This window comes from Cydia splendana, chromosome Z (genome assembly GCF_910591565.1).
Source record: "Cydia splendana chromosome Z, ilCydSple1.2, whole genome shotgun sequence".
Taxonomy (NCBI): domain Eukaryota; kingdom Metazoa; phylum Arthropoda; class Insecta; order Lepidoptera; family Tortricidae; genus Cydia; species Cydia splendana.
In genome coordinates, this window is record NC_085987.1 from 33,998,027 (window position 1) to 34,019,736 (window position 21,710).

Here is a 21,710-nt window from a genome sequence, read left to right on the forward strand (position 1 = left end):
AGACAGTACTCAGGGTCTGATGATGGAGCCGGCAGGTGGTCACCGGTACCAATCAACCATGCCACTAAACCACTTCGTGTTTAGGCTCGTTTTATTCGTTTCTATAAGATCTTTGACACAAGATAGTACTCAGGGTCTGATGTTGGAGCCGGAAGGTGGTCACCGGTACCAATCAACCATGCAACTAAACCACTTCGTGTTTAGGCTCGTTTGATTCGTCTCAACAAGATCTTTGACACAAGTTAGTACTCAGGGTCTGATGATGGAGCTGGACTGTCGCCACGGGTACCAGTCTACCATGTAACTGAACCACTTCGTGTTTGGGCTCGTTTGATTTGTCGCAACAAGATCTTTGACACAAGGTAGTACTGAGGGTCTGATGATGGATCCGGAAGGTGGTCACCGGTACCAATCAACCATGCAACTAAACCACTTCGTGTTTGGCTTCGTTCGATTCGTCGCAACAAGATCTCTGACACAAGTTAGTACTCAGGGTCTGATGATGGAGCTGGACTGTGGCCACGGGTACCAGTCTACCATGTAACTGAACCACTTCGTGTTTGGGCTCGTTTGATTCGTCGCAATAAGATGTTTGACACAAGATACTACTCAGGGTCTGATGATGGAGCTGATGATGATAGACAGGTACCCGTCGCCACCTTCGCGCTCCATCATCAGACCCTGAGTACTACCTTGTGTCAAAGATCTTGTTGAGATGAATAAAACGTGCCTAAACACGAAATGGTTTAGTTGCATGGTTGATTGGTACCGGTGACCACCTTCGGGCTCCAACATCAGACCTTGAGTACTATCTTGTGTCAAAGATCTTGTTGAAACGAATAAAACGAGCCTAAACACGAAGTGGTTTAGTTGCATGGTTGATTGGTACCGGTGACCACCTTCCAGCTCCATCATCAGACTCTGAGTATCACCTAGTGTCAAAGATCTTGTTGAGACGAATCAAACGATCCTAAACACGATGTGGTTTAGTTGCATGGTTGATTGGTAATGGTACCTTCCAGCTCCATCATCAGACCCTGAGTACTGTCTTGTGTCAAAGATCTTGTTGAGACGAATCAAACGAGCCCAAACACGAAGTTGTTTAGTTACATGATAGACTGGTACCCGTGGCCACCTTCCAGCTCCATCATCAGACCCTGTGTATCTTCAGTGTCAAAGATCTTGTTGAGACGAATCAAACGAGCCTAATCATGTTACTACATGGTTGATTGGTATCCGTGACCACCTTAATCATCATCAGATCCTCAGTACCAGTTCGTTTTTAAACCCTCGTTGATACAAACTTTACAACCTATAGGTACCAAATGCAATGACGAAACATGTAAATAAGCGAGTAGGTACCTATAATTTCTTTCGAGTAATATACCTTCATAAGTACAAGTATGGGGCTATTCATAAATTACGTCGTTTCAAATGGGAGGAGTGGGGGGGGGGTCTGGACATCGGATGATGGTAACATGACGTAGGAGGAAACAGATTCATCCGAAGCTTGATTTTTGGATGATTTGAGGGGGGGGGGGGGTCAAAAATCGTCAAAAATAGATGACGTAATTTGTAATTTATGAACAGCCCCTATGTACATTTGCACTGCATTTAGTATTTTCGTACTTACCAAATAACAGTTTTAGAACTTTAAAAGTTAAGTACAGTTAGTGTTGTTATGGTTGATTTCAATATGCTTCGCGAAGGATCAAGAATGTTTAATCCATCATTGTAGTGCGAGTGTGGTAGAAGGGATCGGCGTACTGAGCTCGCACGGCCTGCCGCAGCGCGTAAAATACCTAAACTCGCTCAACGCCGAAATGTAATAGCGCTCTTAATATGATAAGCTACAAAAAAATTAGAAAACTAAGGGATTCAGATCGAAGGTCATTGGGGCATGGGATCCCCTTAAGAATGGGAGCCTATCGATTTATTGATGGAAAATTTTGACTGTAGGGCGAGTGCCCCCCAAAATTAGTAAAAATAAATTTGCTGTGTCAAGTTTGGTATGTCGTCTTCGCTGTAATTTGCTGGGTCGTTTCGTGTAAATCAATGTGGCTTCCTATGTTCCTATTCAATGAGCTTGTGGTCGAAAGTAGGTACTTAGGACTACAATGAGGAATAGTAGGGCTTTTCATCAAATTTTTATTTTGTGTTATATTAAAATAAGAAAAATAGGTAGGTATAGGCATTTATTCCTAATAAAAAATGAAAAATTCATATTTTTCCTTTTTCAAATTAATTATATCAAACCGTATAAATTAAATATCAGAAATGAATTAAGCATCCTCGAGTTACACGAAAATGATAACAAACTTGACCACAATAGCAGAACTTTATTTTTCAAATTTTGGGGATTTTTCCCCATTAAGACAAAATTTTGCATCAAAAATTCGGTTGGCTCACCTTCCTAATAAATCAATCTGTGAGTCAAAAGGAGCAACTCTGCAAAGGCAAATTTTATTATCATCATTAGACATATAATTAAGTGTACCTACACCACGGACTATAATATAATATTTTAATCATTCATATGCTTCAGTTTAGAGGTCGATAATTATTAAATTGTAGTAAACGGTTTGTTTTGTCAAAATAAATATAAAACCTGTTTCATCAATCGTCTCGTCTATGGCGCGGGCATAGACATTGAAACAAGATAATAATCTCACGAAGAGCATTTCTTGTAATACAGAAGATAAAAATAATAAAAAGGCTAGTGTTTTTTTAGGGTTTCGTAGTCACCTAGAAACTGCGGCTTTGCTCAGTGATCATTGGTGCTAGAAAGCTGCAATTTGGCATGGATACATAAATCTTGCATGGCGACAGAACGGTAAAATAAAAACATTTTTATTTTTCTTTTTTGCTTTTACCCAATAGTGCGGGGTATCGTTGGATAGGGCTATTAGGGCTTTCAACGAATACGGGTCTCCGAAGACCATTTTTTGATAAAGTTACTATTTTCGGAAATAATCTCTCCGAAAGAAAAAAAAATGTGCCCCCCTCCCTCTAACTTTTGAACCATAGGTCCATAATTTATAAATATAAAAAAATGTGAAACAAAAGCTTAATAAATACTTTAAATGAAAACTATAGCGAACATGATCGGTCTAACCGTTTTTGAGTTATTGCAAAAAATCTTCTCAAGGGGCCCATTGATTACTTAACAGTCCGCCGGACGGTATCGGCCTGTCAGTTGTTCGGAACTATCAAAATTTTGTTCTAACTGACAGGCCGATACCGTCCGGCGGACTGTTAATCAGTGGGCCCCTTTAGTAAAAACGTAAAAAGACGTACAAAGCGCTGCGAAGGGACTCCCTCATGCTTGTAATGTACATGATACTTACTAATAGCCCCCGTTTGGCCAGTTCTAACAGAATAGTAACTACGAAATCCTACACTGGGCATGGCCCGACATGCTCTTGGCCGATTTATAGTATAGTATCATGAATAACGGTGTATGATAACACAATAAAGTAACATAGATAATTTCTATACTAACCTCAGATCTTGGGAATCGTCTTGTTCAAATATTTGATCATGATCTTCTTGTGATAAATTAAGCTCGCTGAATTGCTGCTCCACGGAATTCGACATTTCACTTATATTTCAGACACAATTATTTCGATAAAATACTGAACAGGTAGAATGACGTTAGAATTTCAACGAAGAAAAAACACTAAATCAAAATTATCACGTTTTCCATACAATCCTGGGTATGTGTGTAATCCGGAGCAAAGTTGGAATGCCACTAGTCCCAGCCACCGTCAAGACGCCCTTCGTCGCGTATCCAGAGCGCGATACTGTTGAGCGTCGCGAAGATACTTCCGGTGGTATGCCGGCCGGTGTGTACATACACGTGGTTGCTTGGTATTCAACGTATCTGTTTATTTTTGTATTACATAATACGTATGGTCCGAAGTAAGCAAGGTACGGCGCGGAATGCGACCGGTGACGGCGGACTGATCGGCGGACAGCGGCGTCGCTTTGCCGAGCGAGCGGCGGACTCGCTCGGAAACGATTCGGAGGAGAAGGGATGGACGCGAGTAGCACGTGTGCGCCGCCGTGTGTAAGGTACGGTGTGCCGGCTATCAAGATCACTTCTCAACTGAGCTGCCTGGCTAACTGATGTGGTACTTCGCGTGTGTGACTAAACGGACGACAACGCCGCCGAGTCGATTCTCTGTGCATCCATTTCGTGCAGATTTTGTTTGAGAATGCGCGCGCTGGGCGTGGTTCTGCTCGGGGCCCGAGGGGAGAGCGAGCGCGGTACGAGTATAGTGAAGCGCGTGTATCGATTAACTTGTATCGAGATTAGTAACAGGTGATTTCTTTGATAATATAGTAAATATTGAACAAGTTCCAAATCCTATAAAAAAAACATTGATATCTCATTAGAAATCATTAATTTGTCATTGAAGAAGTTATTTACCGAAATTTTAAAGGCACCTGCGTCAAATGATATCAAAAATAACTGGATTATGGCACGATCACCTGGGTGACATTATGCTAAGAAATGCCTCGTATAAGTTATAGATTTTTTCAGTGTAAGAGCGGTTACGCACTAAGTCCGATTCGAATCCGATCCGAACCCGTGAAAATATGGTCCGTAGTAGCCGTAGAACTATTTCTATGGTAAGTTACGCACCGCACACGTTGAATGACGGAAAGAAATCGGATGACGGAGATCGGATTTAGTCTAGTGCGTAACTGACCATAGACATAGTTCTACGGCTACTACGGACCATATTTTCACGGGTTCGGATCGGACGTAGTGCGAAACCGCTCTTAAGCTATGCGAATACAGACTCGCGAGGTTTACAGCTAACGGAAGCTAAGTAAGGACGCTAAGCACGTAGAATTTCATACTTTGACCTGGCTGTTCCTATGTCAATCGCACGCGCGCTGTTATATTTCTGTCGCACCCATGATGTCGGCGCGGCGGTCATGCCACTGTGCGAGCGTGATAGCAATATAATTATGCGCGTGCGATAGAGACAGGAAAGGTCGGGTCAATGTACAAAATTTTTCGTGCGTGTCCTTACTTCAGTCGAGTTTGTCCGAGGCAGATCTTCATATAATCTTTTACCAGGCCGCGAAGAACAAGCGTGTCTTAAAAAGTGTAATACTAATAAGTATACCTATAGATTTGCAACCGTATGAAACGTCTTGTAGAAATGGTATTATACAAAGTTGGATATGTTCTTGTAACCAGAAAAAAAAGTGGGATACGGTAATCCCATTGCCTGTCTGGGTAATGACTAATGAACTGAGTAACTGACATATTCAATTAAGTGTACATAATTATATTCTTTACCAGCCTAAGGGATATATGTATCCCACATAGTATGTGATACGACAGTTTACCGGGCTATGGGAGCTCCATATAGCAATACTCTAACAAGGAAATGGGATAGTGTCAAACCACATCCTAATGCATGAATGTTTAATAAAGATTGCATAAACTTACAAGTCTTACAACACTCAAAATCTACAAAATATGAAACTTTGCTCCGACTTATCTGCTTTTAATTCCTGAAAATGAAAGGAAAGTTTTCGGATTTCGCCATAAACCACTGAAATTACCGGTCAATTCAAATGGCTACCAAAAACACATTATTGGATAAGCATGCATTTTTCTACCAAGGTCATCTTGCAGAGGCTGTGGTTGTCTGCCGTCTGGCACATGCTTTAGAAGCGTGTTGTGAATGAAGATCATAAAATCATATTTTGAGGGATTGGTATGATATTTGGTAGTAGATATGGAGTTAAAACCTGACTTTGGTAAACTAAATACTATGTGGGAGACATACATCCCACAGCCCAGGGTTAAATTCGTAGGGTTATTCCCACTAGTTACCACCAATTTATTATCAGTGGTAACTACTGGGAATTTTTTTCCCACCTTTTACCACTGGTAACTCTTGGAAAAATTATTCCCAGTACTTAGTTACCACCAACTCGGTTTGGTACCACCAACTGGTAAAAGGTGGGATTTTTTTATTCCCAGTAGTTACCACCAAAATTTTGTTAAATTTCCACAAACACCAAAATCGGTAAAAACAGTTTAAAATAATCGAGTAGGCTAGCGCAGTCAACCGATACACACTGATTTTTGTTGTCATTAAAAATACGTGTTAATATTTACGCCCAGTAAATGTTATGATTTATAGATTTTATTACACGTATCTTATCGACATTAGTCAACCGTGTTCTAATCACTAAAAGCAATAGCAGTTCGTGAAGTATATTTGTTACTGGGTCCGTGCCACGGCGCCCCGCGCCCATGCGTTTAGTACAGCGTTCGCCCGGGGCCCGCGGAGGGCGGTCGCCCGACACCGCCTACTTCGTCTGGTACAGGCGTCATCCGCCTCGTGTCCCGCTTCACCTTAAAATTAAGTAGTCGAGACGTTGATCCAAGGAGAGAAAACGCCCTTGCTTACTTCGGCAGACCACCCTCGCTCCACATTAAGTATCCCTAAACCTAGGTATTAGGAAGGTACCTATACCCTAGCTTAGCAATATATATTTTTAATTCGAACATGTTAGTCATTTTCTAACGAATAAAAAATGAAAGCAAGATTGTCAGCAATAAATAAAGTAAACAAGTAATTTAGTGGTAGTAGTTGGCCGGGCAGCATGCGGCGTACGACAACGGACAGAACAAACGTGTGCACAAGCGCGGGCGGGCATAAACCACTACCGCTACCTACCGCTACCGCGCACATGCACGTGCTGCGAGCGCACACTCATTAATCGCGCACCACTGTAACCCGCCACTCATTTATACTAATAGCAACACCGGATATAGGTATCTAGTGCGAAGTGGCCAAAATGTGGAACGTGATGCGAGAAAAAAATAACTTAAAAGAGAATTAAGTAGGTACCTATGCCATCTCACAAAAGTAGAGTAAGATCAAGATAGTCTGCAACTGTTTTGATACCTAGCATACGCAGTGCAAGAAGTGTTATGTCATCATTGTCATCAATAGTCATCATTTCTATAGGTCGTAACATAATTTCATAGAAGTTTGACGTTTAAAATAACACTTGCACTGCGTGTGCTATCATAATGGTTGCAGACTTATCTAGGGATTAAAATTTGCAATGTAAAACTACATATTAGTAACGTGGCCTGCATGGGTATTATTGGGTACCTAAGTATCTATTCTATGCCCAAAAATAATGCAGCTCAGTCTAATTAAGGAATTGTGTTTTACTAAACTGAAGAAAATTCACCCCATATGTAGTATTATTATAAGGGTGGATTGCGTTGCGTGGGCAAAAGATGGAGAACCTCTGATAAATATTATCAGAAATATTCCATTTATTTATATAAGGTAAACGTACTACTAGTGCTCGACATGCTAATGCCTAATAGATGACACCTTGCTGTCACCTCTATTGACAATGACTTAAGTTTCAAGATGACATGTAATGTACTGGGACCGCGTCGAGCACCAGTACGTTTACCTTACTGAGTAGGTGTTATTTAATTTAGATGTTGTAGGCCGCTCAAATACTTTTGATGTACCTAAGTATAAAAAACGACCTTGAGAATTGTATGACAGGGATAACATAATACGAGGGTTGCACTGAAAATGTCGGGAATAGAGAAAACTGTCGCATCTAGACGGTCAATCTTTATTTTAATACATACTTAAACTCAAACTGACCACGCATATAAATTTTCTTTTGAATGTAATCATTCTGTAATGCACACGGCTCATAATCCCAAAGTCCTTTTTGTATGGCGATTTTGGGGCCTTAGTGGTTTTGTATGAAATTCGTGGAGTAGCCAACGGAATTGAAGTTTTTTTACATATATATATATATATATAAAAGATTTTTTTACTGTTGTCATATGAATATTTAGGAATGTCGAAATCTGCCGATATGCAACTTTTTTGGCAGTCTTTTTAATTAACAGCACAAATGCGATTTTAATTTTTGACGTCGCTTTGGAATGACATGCTTCTTTAAGATCACCCATGGGATAAAATGAAAGTGACTTTCATATTTAATTTTAACTGCAAACGAGCGTACGATGAACTCTAGTTCATAAAAAAATAACAGAAGCCCATTGTAACTTTTATTTGTTCGCTGAGGGCATATTGAAAACCGTTTAAAAATATGATCCGAAAAATCACTTGGCCAAAAATTCAAATAATGTTCGACATACAATTTTCAAATTGCCAGTAATTCTTAAATACAAATGACAACCAAATGGAATATACCTTAAAAGTTTTATAAAGAGTTACATTTTTATAAATTATATGCCTGTTTCTATTATGTTATTTCTAAGTGTCCCATTCCCGAATATTTCAGTGCGACCCTCGTACACGGTGTTTTTTTAAACTCCGTTAAGAGGAAAGGGGACGGCCGCTTCTCCACACAAAGTACCTAATACAAACGGGTATCGTCTTGGGTCGTCCCATTCGTTTTTCGTCAAGTTCTTAAATTAGTCCTATTCTGCTTTCGTCACTCATTCTACATTCGTCACAATCGCCGGTGGCTTTCAATGTAGAATGCGTGACGAAACTGCTTTCGTGAGCAAAATCAGGCATGCGTTTGTAGGTATCGTCTTGGGTCGTCCCATTCGTTTTTTGTCAAGTTCATAAATTAGTCCTATTCTGCAATACGACTAATTTATGAACTTGACAAAAAACGAATGGGACGACCCAAGACGATACCTACAAACGCATGCCTCATTTTCCTCTCTGGATATTGAGAATAATGATAATATGAAAAATATTTTTAGATAGTTTGATGTATATTAACCATAGCTATGTTAGTATACGTCGGGGTATCGTCTTGGATCGTCCCATTCGTTTTTTGCCAAGTTCTTAAATTAGTCCTATTCTGCTTTCGTCACCCATTCTACATTCGTCACTATCGTCGGTGGTCTTTCTCATCTTTGGTCATATTTGTTGTTTGCCTTTTTCTTATTCCGGCTCATTCCGGTATTCGTCATGAACTTCTTAGGCCATGTTCGATCTAGGTCTATCTCGTTTTCAGTCTCATTCATTATTCGTCAATTTATTTTCGCCAAGTTCGTTGTCGGTCCCATTCGGTTATTGACAAGTTCTTAATTTGTCTTATTCTGTATTCTATCTTATTCTTCATTCGTCACTTTCGCTGGTAATCTTTGTCATCTTTGGCCATATTTGTTGATTGTCTTTTTAATTTTTCTTATTTTTATTTAAAAATGACACATGTGTTTAATTAGTGCTTTAATAAGGTACACCAAAATTAAACCCCTCTACTTTTCATTTCGAATATGGGGAAATGCAAATAGGGGAAGGTGAGATAAAATCGAGACTTAAGGGAAATGTTAAATAAATCTTTATTTTGTACGGTTTTATCCCATGCCTAGTCTAAAGCCGGGTGTACGGTACACGGGGAAAATCGCGTATCGGATTCGGTACAGCGTGTACCAAATCCTATACGCGATTTTCTTAGTAATACCAATGAAATGCTCCAAGTTCTTCAGGTTCCCAACTAGTACAGCCTTCATGGGCCAATTTCTTACAGTTTTACTTAAGACATTTTTACTTTAGTTGACAAACTTACCAAGAAGGTTGACAGCAGTTACCAAAGCTTTTATCAGTCTGAAACTATCTATGTAGCCATACTGCCGTGCCCTGGTCTATGACCAGGCACGGCACGATGGAATAAGCCCCGTGTCTCCGTTTTGGACCAATCTCCCCTACATGTGTATTGTTTAGGGTACATTCAATTAATATTTTAAGTAAAAAGATCATTGTTTATGGAAACAAAATAAAAAAATAAGACGAATATTGAATGGGACGAATATCGAACGGGACCAATATTGAACGGGACAAATAAAAAATGTGTCCAAATTTCAAAAGAGCCTAAATAAGAAAAATACGAAATTAGAATAAGACCAAAGACGATAGGACGAATAACGAACGAAACAAAAAAAAGAAATTGACTAACATCGAAGATGCCCAAAGAAGATGGTGACGAATACCGGAATAAGCCGAAATAAGTAAAAGGTAAACAACCAAATATAACCAAATATGAAAAGGCCACCGATGAACTTGACGAATGTAGAATGCGTGACGAAAGCAGAATAGGACTAATTTAAGAACTTGACAAAAAACGAATGGGAAGACCCAAGACGATACCTACGTAGGGGACGCTTGACTTTTTTCGATTTATTTATTATTTTAAAAATTAGAGCGAAGAGCAGATTTCATACAAATTTTTAAATTCTCCTAACTATTAATACTATTATATTACCTAATTATAAATTAAAAACCGGGCAAGTGCGAGTCGGACTCGCACACGAAGGGTTCCGTACTTCCGTACCATAATGCAAAAAACGGCAAAAAAAACGGTCACCCATCCAAGTACTGACCCCGCCCGACGTTGCTTAACTTCGGGCAAAAATCACGTTTGTTGTATGGGAGCCCCATTTAAATCTTTATTTTAATCAGTTTTTAGTATTTGTTGTTATAGCGGCAACAGAAATACATCATCTGTGAAAATTTCAGCTGTCTAGCTATCACAGATCACGAGATACAGCCTGGTGACAGACGGACGGACAGCGGAGTCTTAGTAATAGGGTCCCGTTTTACCCTTTTGGTACGGAACCCTAAAAAAGAAATCAATATCTGTGGTTGACGTAGAACAAATTGTGTCAAAGTACTTATACTACTTATTTTCAATAATGTTAATATCCAGAGAGGAAAATGAGGACTACGTTTGTATGAAAAGGCGATTTCGCGCGGGTCCTCCGCTTAATTCGTCTTAATTTCGGGGTATGGCTAAGTAGGTAAGTACATTTAAGGAAACTGAATGGCAACTGGCATAGTTATTTTTTTTTAATTATCATGAAATGTAATTGTTGTAACACGGACATTATATTTAAATCCACCAAACAATTATTGAAAACTATGACATATCAATGACAGTTCGAATATCGTTCGTTCGAGATAGTAGCTAGGTATACTACTTGCGAACTTGCGATTAGTCATTACGTCATTAGTAGCAAATGAACTCACATACTAAACGTTAACAGTTAGCGGCAATGTTGCCAGTTGTTTTTAGGGTTCCGTACCCAAAGGGTCAAAAAGGGGCCCTATACTAAGACTCCACTGTCCGTCTGTCTATCTTTCCGTACATCTGTTTGTCACCAGGCTGTATCTCACGAATCGTGATGCCTAGTATTTCTGTTACCGCTATAACAACGAATACTAAAAAGTACGGAACCCTCGGTGGGCGAGTCCGACTCGCACTTGTCCGGGTTTTTTTTCTTTTTAGTGGCTTTGAAAATCGCGTTGGACAAGGAAAAGGCGAGCTTCATCATAGTAGTTATTTATCTCTTAACAAAGGTAATTTAAGTAGGTAGGTAGTATATAGATATATAGAGGCAGATTGTCAAAGTAATTTTTGTAGCCACAGTACAGCGGTGGACTTTATGAATTGTGTAATAAGGTCCATCGATGTACAGTTACGAGTGTTGCTGTTTTTACATAGCATCGTGATTTTATAAACAACAGCCGCAGGCTGGAGGGAATTAAAGACTCGAGTTTACAATATTCTTACCTCCGGACTCCGGAGTTACACAATGTTTTTCATCACACTAATGTCTTGCGAAGAAAAAACTAAATTTTAAGCGAAAAACTTAACAATAAGATTGGATTTTATTTACTTATTATATTCTAATAGTAAGCTATTCTAACACCGCCAATTAAAGACCTAAAGCATATTAAATATTCTCTTTACAAAGAATTAAAATCAAAACACATTTTCCTCGACTTCGACAGGTAAGTACGGCTCCGTATACAAAATTTGATAATTCAGTGGTACAGTTTAAGCCATGTAATGAGTACAGTCGTCGGGTATTATACAGGGTGGTCCAAACCTTGACGTCCAAAAATTTTTTTAGACTCCTCAATTCGTGGGCTATCAGAATTTACCCCATGTATGTAAGCCGATTTTTCTTAGTTTTCGAGTTATGCATTTTTTAACTTTACTTTTGTTAAGAAATTCAGGGGTGAAGAAATTAATTTATTTTACCTGTAGGTACCTATATTTTGTATCCCCTGAAAAATTACACCCCTGCCTACCACTTGTATTTTTAAATGAACTGTATGTAGTATGGAGCCCAAAGGCTAAGAAAGCATCCATTTCAATATTGGATTTTGTTATGTGTTGTATGTAATAGGTATAAGAGAGACACGTTGGTCCAAATGGCCACCTCTTTTACATGTGCAATGTTAACCCAACAAGCTTTGTGGACGCGCTCGACAATGGGAACGCTTTGCATCACAATAGCGGCAACAAACTATCCAGCATTCGCGTGATAAACCAATCTTTCGGTTAAAGCTGATGCCATGTAAATATCAAGACCCAGATTTAGTTCAAGGTGATCGAGTTTTTAGTCTTGTCCCCTCGTTTCATCCTGCGATTAGCGGTCACAGGACTCACAGGACGCCAGGTAGGTAGGTAGGTATATATATATATACTTCTCAATAAGTCTGTATTATAGGTATGCACATCGCAAATTAAGGTTTAATCTATTGCCTGCTGGGGCTGCTGGGGACATATAGGAATAGGTGGCATTTCCATTCGTGCTGATTGGCAGATATGGGAAGGAATTCACCTTTAGTGCCCGTTTCAAGCCCAAAACTAACAAAATACCTTTTGGCTTTGATCTTTTATTTTTATATCTATCTACTCGTAGAATATTGGTTGAGGTCAATGTATTTTAGGTAAAACCGTTTGTTAGCTCAAGTTTTTCAAGATAAGTAGGTTTGCATGCTGCTTAACACGAACGGTAAAATAGGTTCTAGTTATTGTTGCTCTCCCGGCCGCGCGGCCCTACTCTGACCGTAAGCAACGAAGTAGTATAAGTAGGTATAATGTACATTGTACCTCAGTAGGTACATAGGTACAATGTACATAATACCTATACTTCTTCGTGGCACCAATGATCAAGGGTAAATTGTGGTGCATTTTTAGTGATAGTCGCATTGAAGTACTTACGAATGTAATGTAGGTACCTAATATGTATTCGCAGGCGTGGCTCACTCCGCGATTTCGTCGCTTTGCTACAGGTAGCTAAAAGTACATCCGTTCCACACCAATTTTGGTGGCTAGCCATAAACCGCGCGTGGCGCTATCGCCACCTAGCGGCCATATCTGTCCTGATCGTAACAGGCGCGTTTTGTTAGAGAGTGAGTCTTCTGTACCTAGTACTATTATTTATTCTGTGGTATTAACTAGTTAGTATGAAAAAGTAATTTGAGTTATTTTGTCATGATGGTGATAATGCAAGTACGGACAGTTGGGTACCGAGTTATTCTCAGTATAGCAGCGAGGTAGTGACGCACTATGATAGCGGCCATGACCGCTGCCGAGGCCACGCCGGATTGACTCTTGGTCACTGACACGTTACGTAACCGCGCCTCTAGTTGTGGGGAACACTCACTAAATGTTCCTAACCAGCCAAATACCGTGCCTATACTTACATATTACATAATAACTCTGCCGTGTATGCAAATTTGAAAAACGATGAACTAAATAGGTAAAACTAAGAAGCTAAGTCACAATACAAAACGTTTACTTAATTTAAAAGTGATTGATAACGTAACACCAGTGATTACCTAACAGATTTGCGCTGGTACTAGGTATTAATGTAAATATTAAGGCTGCGTTTCATTCGACCAGAGATGTGCGATTGCACGCTGAGCGAGGAAAACTAATGAAGTGATTCTATTGGTTCTTAACAAACACATCCTTCACAACGCAGCCTAAATTGAGTAAAAATGTTTTCCATATGTCAATATCCAGAGAGGAAAATAATAGGGACTACGTTTCTAGAAGTGGTCGTTCCCTATTCATTCACAATACTGTTTAAAACCAATTTAATGATCTGATTCAATTTTTTGACCGATATTCGTTCCTATATCGTTAGTTCGTTAGTGTACATTTCACTTAAAAATAAGTGTTCCGTGAACAAAGTTTTGTACGGAACACTAAAAATAGCTAGGTACTTACTAATCCATCCCGTGATTATAATAAGTCCGCCATTATATATCATGCTTTAAACCTGATCGCCAATTAATTCGCATTTTGGAAGGGTCGCCATAGCAAATGTGAGCGGATGCCTTCTAACGTTCGCAACGACCTCGTAGTTTTATTATTACTTTTTAGCCGTATTCAAGGTTCGTATAATTTAACCGTTACCCTGCTATCCTAATCAAGGGTAAGATAAAATAATTTTTCGTCTGTGTGGAACAAGTAGTAGGTAGGTAGATAATTTAAAGTCAAATGAAAATAGTAGATTTTAATGAAAGTGGTTTTAACGAAACGGCCAGTCTAAAGTAATGTAGGTTAGGTGTAACTTAAGTAACTGACCAGTTGTATGGATGTGGCACGCCAAGGAACATGACATTATAACACATCAGGAGCATCGAAGCGGGGTGGGTCGTTCGGACCATAGTGCGAGCTCGAATCCCAAGGCCCTAGCAGCTGGTGTACCGGCACAATGGGACCTTTAAATAATGTTCTTGTGTGTATTTTGGGTATTAGAGGGGCTGTCTGTTAACCGGCCGGCTCAGGCGCACGCACAGCTGCCGCCGTTAGAATTAATGTTAGAACTCGGTAGATCCAAGTTTTTTATCCGTCTGGGTTAGCGAAGGTAGGTAGGTAGGTCATATTTATAAAAAGTGATTATGTCAGTAGTAGGTACCTACACCCTTAAAACCTACTCGATAACAAATAAATGTTCCCAAAAATTTAATATTGCATCGTTTTCGAATGACGTAGGAGTAATAGGAGGAAGCTAAGATCTACGGTGTAACTTATAGTAGGTACTTATATAGTCTTAGCATCATAAAATCATTGTTAAATATTGGTTCTTTGTCAAAAATTGGCAGACTATAGTTACTACTTACTAGTATTCTCATAAAGCATATTCATTAATGGGCCCACAGATTACCAGTTCGCCGGACGATATCAGCCTGTCAGTTGTTGGGAGCTGTCAAAAAGCGTTTTACTGACAGGCTGATATCGTCCGGCGAACTGGTAATCGGTGGGCCCCTTTACTCATTAAGTAAGAACTACTTTGCCAAAAGCGGACCCGTCGATTCGATAAATTACTCGACACTCTCGACGGTGTTAAATTTACCTGTTAGTTTGGAAGATTTGCACGTTCGGACGGTTATATCTACTACCTACCTGTTGATTTGTAAGGATCCCTATTCAGTTTTCGTAACATTTTAGTAGGTTAGCTAAAAATACGTTAATTAATAATACCTACTAAAATAGGAGATGGTTCTACCATCCAACTATACTGGACCTGTACCGTTACCATCAGTTTGTCACTGACATAAACGCCGTCGAGAACGTAATTTACTTTGGCTACAAATATAATGACCACCAAAAAATACTTTGGTACCCTAAATAAAAAAATCATGCTTACCAAAAAAAATTACTGAACACCAAAAAAATAAGGCCTAAAAATACAAAAGTACCACCACTTTAATTACGACTGCACTTCAAATTGTATTCAAATACCAAATATATTGAATGATCACCAAAAATCATTAATGATCACCAAATCTTGAAGACCAAATTAATGCGATATTTTCACCTAAATAAACCACTATGATTACCAAAAAATTTATACATATTACCAAATAAAGTAAACTGATGCCAAAATTACTAGCCCCTCCCGCTCAACCCCCCGTAGCCCGCACCGCATACCTACCTAACCTAATCTACTTTTCTAGTAGCATTTCGTTATGCTACTAGAAAAGTAAGTTAAACTGCTATCAGTTAAGTGGGTTAGGTTAGGTTAGCACTGCGACCCTTACAGAAACGAAATGGTACTAGAAAAGTAGGTTAGGTTAAGTTTCAACTGCTACCCATATAGATACGAAACGCTACTAGAAAAGTGGGTTAGGTTAGGTTTGAACTGCGACCCTTACAGAAAAGAAATGCTACTAGAAAAGTGGGTTAGGTTAGGTTTGAACTGCGACCCATACAGAAACGAAATGCTACTAGAAAAGTGGGTTAGGTTAGGTTTGAACTGCGACCCTTGCAGAAAAGAAATGCTACTAGAAAAGTGGGTTAGGTTAGGTTTGAACTGCAACCCTTACAGAAACAAAATGCTACTAGAAAAGTGGGTTAGGTTAGGTTAGAACTGAGACTGTTACAGAAATAAAATGCTACTAGAAAAAGGTGACGAAGTGGATTAATTAATTTAATAGGATAACGATATATTAAATGATTGCACATTTTTAATTAAAATGTGGTTACAATTTTGTGATCATTTACTATTTTTGCGTTTACAATGATTATTTTGGAGCCATTTGCTTTAATAGGATAGCAAGATTTAAAAATTTGGTTATCATTTTACATTAAAATGGAGTTCTAATTTTGGTGGTCATTTACTATTTTTGGGTTTACAATGATTATTTTGGTGTCATTTTCTTTAATAGGATAGCAAGATGTAAAAATTTGGTTATCATTTCACATTAAAATGGGGATTGAAATTTGGTAATCATTGACTATTTTTGGGTTAATAATGATTATTTTGGTGTCATTTCCTTTAAAAGGATAGTAAAATGTAATAAAATTGGTAATCATTTCACATTAAAATGGTGTTATAATTTTGGTGATCATTCATGATTTTAGGGTGGTAAAATAGATTTTTTTGGTATTAAATTTTACTAAATCTGGTGATCAGTTAAATAGCAGCCATTTACTTTCTATACATCCCGTTTGCACTAATATGCGAGTGCGAGCGAGATGTATAGAAAGTAAATTACGTTCTCGACGGCGTTTATGTCAGTGACAAACTGATGGTAACCGTACTGGCTATCGCTATCCATCACGTACCTAATAGCTACACATACCTACCTATTAACCATGATTTGCCCCTTCGTTTGACTTTTTCAGATTTTTTGATTATTATACAAGTTAAGTGGCAAAAAATAAAAGAGATTAAGCTATTAGCAAGTAGGCACCTAATGAGTAATGACGGATGCAATTTAAATGAAGCAGAATAATGCTCAACTAAATACAGGAAACCTAAATACAGAGTTCTTGTTCTTCGGTCTCAAAATTGTAAGCATAATAATAACATGCAACCCCTCCAAAAGGCGGCTAATCCCAGCCAGCAAGGTTAACGAGTTTATATAGTCGACTGTTAGGTAGCTGTTCCTTAGACGGGTTACAAATACAGGTACCTAGTATATAGGTACAATATGTATTTATAATAGGAATGTAAGCACACAGAATGCCGATAGGATAGGAGCGCACGTATATTCATACGATTCAGACTAATTAATGGTTCACGAGTTGGGTTGAGTTATTCCATTATTTCATAAACTGAACGAGACTAGAGCGCGGGTCATGTTTACAGGGAAGAATTAATGAATAGGTTCCCCATAACTATGCAGTGGAAAACCTGAGGAGAACCATTTGCCCAGCAATGGAACACTAATAGGCTAAGAAAAAAAATAGGCTAGAAGATTTTTTTTCTCAATCAATCAAATTTTTTTGTGTGGTCTGTATGGGACCAAAAAAATGCTTTTAACCCTTTACCAGGCTAAGGGATATATATTTCCCACATACGGCACTTCAAACATGTGTTCTATTTTCGATGAGTAAGTCTGACATTCGATTGTCATTTTTGAAATGTCAGCCTGGTAAAGGGTTAATGTTATTTGAAGTAAATGTTAATACAGTACAACCAGGTAGGTACCTACTTGAAAATCATGTCATTACGCATATTAGAAGTAGATAAATTCACCTATATCTATCTGCGTCAGGGGGCATGAGTCCAATTCCAATTTGTCTAAAATTAATTAAGGCGAGGTACAAGCCGATTAGTGGTGTTATCGCAACCAAATTATCTATTTCAAGCGAACGTGTATTCCAACATCGTGTACATAATCGCGAGGTACCGGAGGTGCATGTAGGGTTGCCAGATGGTCGGGATTTGGCGGGATTCTCCCGAGGTTGAACGAGCGAGCGACCCACGTCGAGCGTAGTGCCAATAATGTAAAATATCGTTGTTTTTAATACAATTACTTCAGTTTGAATTTTTTTTTTCCCGACTTAAGTCCCAAAATCCCGAGAAATTGATATTTTTTCCCGATAATAGCGCCTTTCGATCTGGCAACCCTAGGTGCATGTCGCTCGAAATATATATCTTGCCTGGATTTGTATTTCACAATGTACCAGACACATTGTGTTGAACCCACTTGTTGCGTTTGGGCGTGCGGGATGCGGAGGTAGAAGTGGACTACAGAAAATACAGTTTTAAAGCTTGGTGTGAATTGTGCGTGATATTCATGTCAATGACATTGGTTTTTTAGTTGTGCTAGCAAACGCCCTCACTGATAATAGTAGTAATGCTTGCTACCCTGCAAGGCAACATTGAGCGCGCCCGCCAATGGCGCGCTGCGTCGGCCACACCCCTCGCCCGTGCAGTACAAATGCACCCCCACCCTGCAATGTCGGCGCACCCTTACCAAGAAATGCACTCTCAATAAAAAAAATTGACACATCGAGCACATTCTAAATCATTAGATCATTACTATTATATTCGACCTACATCCAAATTGCAAATAAACCATCAAAATAAAATACCGCTGAATTGTTCCTTTTCGTTTAGAGCGATATTCCTGAAAAAGCATGGGAAATAGTTATTTGTTTTACAAGGGGGCAAAGTTGTTGTTTGACCGCTCGTGCTAATATTGATACCCGAGCAAGCGAAAGATTCGAAAAATTCGAAAAATGGAATCTTGAGCGTTACGAGGGTTTCAAAGCACGAGGGTAAAACAAAATTTGTCCCCGAGTGAAACACACAATTTTTCACCACACCAACCCGAAGCAAATATTAAATGTAAAATATAAAACAAAATCAAACCAAATCAAATCCAAATGAATGTTATCAAACATTTATCATCCAAAATCATCATTTAGAAGCCAATTCTACCAGCAAACATTAGAAAACAACTCAAAATTTGCATTTGATTACTTTGCCTCACATGTGAATAAAATGCAGTTGCTATCAGTTTTTGAAGTGCAAAGTAAGCCTTTCCGAGCTGGTGTGGTGAAAACATAATTAATGGCTCAAGAAATTTTTCGATGGCATTCGCTGCGCCCAAGTAACACACAAGCAGGATAATAGAGTAAAATTATCATCTTATTCAAATTATGATTGCATAAATTTTGTGTATAAGCGGTGGAAATTACTAAATTCGGAATAAAGAAATATGTGGGCCTAGTGGGGCCTATATACCAATTAATGCTGAATAAATTTTGCATTGTATCGGTTTTGCATATTAAGACTGAATATTACTTATTTCTTGCACAGTTAGTCGGACATTATTCAGCTTAAAGCATTTGTGGTTACTAAAAGCTGCTTAATAGCGGCATTAGCAGCAATTAGCTGTATATATTTTGTGTTGTGAGATATTAAGCAGACAATATTAAGAAAATGTGATAGGGGCTACTAAATGCTGAAAAGAAGCGTCGGTGGAGACTAACAACTGAATAAAAGCGGTTACAGTTTCTGTTTTAATGTTAGTTTTTGAATAAAGGTGGACACTATTACTGGAAGCTGTAATGAAATCCAAATCTTATTTGTTATTCAGTAGCTGCATATATGGGTTAATTATGGCTTTTATAGACATAACGTCTAAATAATAAATACTAAAACAACATTTATACTTAAGTTATAGCGATTTTAGTACACATGTACTATCTTTTCTTGCTAAAAGCTGCAAAATGAACGCAATGACAAACGCTATTCAAACTACTGCTTAGTATCAACAAGTGCGCGGTGGAGAGGGTTCCGTAGCTTTATACACGGTCAACGGTGCTACTTGAGCCTGATTGCCTTGAGCTTGAGCTTGTTTTTTATTTTATTTTGAACGCATCTTGCGTATTTATTCTTTAATCCAATCATTATTAAAAAAATCGAGGTTTAGTTTTCTTAACAATTCTTTTCGATTGGTTATTTTACGTAAACAATTACTAGCTTCCATCGTAAACACTGTTAACGGACCATTTGCATACCTTACTGCAACGAGATAAGGTTTACCAATGGCCATTTAAGGTTGATGCTAGTTGGCAAACAAGGTGTCAAATGCTAGTTATTGATATTGTTGAATTAAAAACTTGTAGACTGGACTGGGTATGTGAAAAATAAAATAATCACCCCCATTAAAATATAGCGAAATCGGTTCTCCTGTCGATTTTGAACGGACTGTTTTTAGGTTTCAAGTGGGTCTACTCATACCCATCCCACACTATACTCGTACTCATACCTAAACAATACTGCCCATACCAAACTATACTTGTACTCATACCCGTGATACCCGCTACTAATATACCCGCACCTTCGCACCTATACCATATTCATATTCATACCATGCTCGTAACCATACCATACTCATACTATATATATATTCGTACTCACGTCGTACATCTTTGCGTGTACCTTTACCTACTACATATTTGTCGGAACTGATAACGAAAATAACTGTGTAATCTGCCGTGCCCCCAGATTTATCATATAACTTGAATATTATATCGCGTTTATAATATTAGTAGGAAGTAGGATTGAATATTGCCCGTGTTACATACCTATAATGTTTCTCATCAAACTAGTGAGGATCTATGTGGCTTTTACCATTTGTGTATAGAACCCTAATAGGCTTTAAGATTGAGAAAACAATTACTATTATACTGATGTTATTCAAAACTTGTTGTTCTAAAACCATTATTATCTAACATGTAGCTTAGTAACGCGAATAATGTGAATGCCTATTCAGAAATTTAGCACATAATAGCTGTGGCAGCAGCTTATATTCAGCACAGTCGGACGCCATTACGGTTGCTCATATTCTAACCTCTACAATTAAATAGGAATTTAAAATGAACTGAAAAACCCATTTATATTCATTTATAAAACTAGTTTTATCATAGCATAACTTGTTAAAGTACATTTTCTATCACTAAAACATCTAAACACCGCAAAAAAATTACAATTTTAAAATGGAGTACTAAATTTTCTATATTTACTTTCTAAACAGTGCATTATTTACGCGGCGCTTTAAAATTTTAAATAAAATGTATATATATGTTTACAGTAAAGTCGCATGCGCAATGAAATTGATGTTATGTAAACATCAAATCAATATATGGGTAATGTCCTCCTTATTTTGTATTCACTTCAGAAACTACACTTTGACACGAGTACACAAATTAAAATGGAAGACAAATCATACACTAATAGCTGAATATATTTTCTGTAACAATGCACCTTTGAACCAAAAGCTGCATAACGTGTGACTAACTGAGTCATTCTATACAAAGCTTTGGTTTAAAAGCGGTATAGAAGCTTTTGACAGCCTCTATACAAGTGTTATTCAGCGATCCAATGTGTGGGCACACACTTATACAGCTATTACATTACTGTTATTCAGTTTTAAGCGGCGTGGGCATGCCCACTTTGCGCCCAAACCTTCTGTATAACGTGTGTATTAGCGCTTATACAGAAGATATACAGCTATCTTATTCAGCATTCAGTACGGCATGCTCTATTATTCAAACAATATTCAGCTACTTTTGTGTTACTTGGGCGTACAGGGGGCTAAATTCGAAATTGTAGTTTCTATTAATAGGCTAGTCAAATTAGATAAAAAAAAAGCGTT

At 38.3% G+C, this 21,710-nt stretch overlaps 1 protein-coding gene across 2 annotated transcripts in view; it reads right to left on the reverse strand.

Moving 5' to 3' along the window:
* LOC134804530 (insulin-like growth factor 2 mRNA-binding protein 1) overlaps positions 1-21,710 on the reverse strand; it is a 99,605-nt gene that overhangs the window by 34,750 nt on the left and 43,145 nt on the right. The window contains exon 1 of one of the 2 annotated variants that reach the window (XM_063777621.1): positions 3,503-4,266. The exons of the other annotated variant lie outside the window; for it this stretch is intronic. Coding sequence (XP_063633691.1) covers positions 3,503-3,597 — 95 coding nt within the window. The 5' untranslated portion in view covers positions 3,598-4,266. Of the gene's footprint in view, positions 1-3,502; positions 4,267-21,710 lie in introns of those variants that run through there. 2 annotated transcript variants of the gene reach the window in all.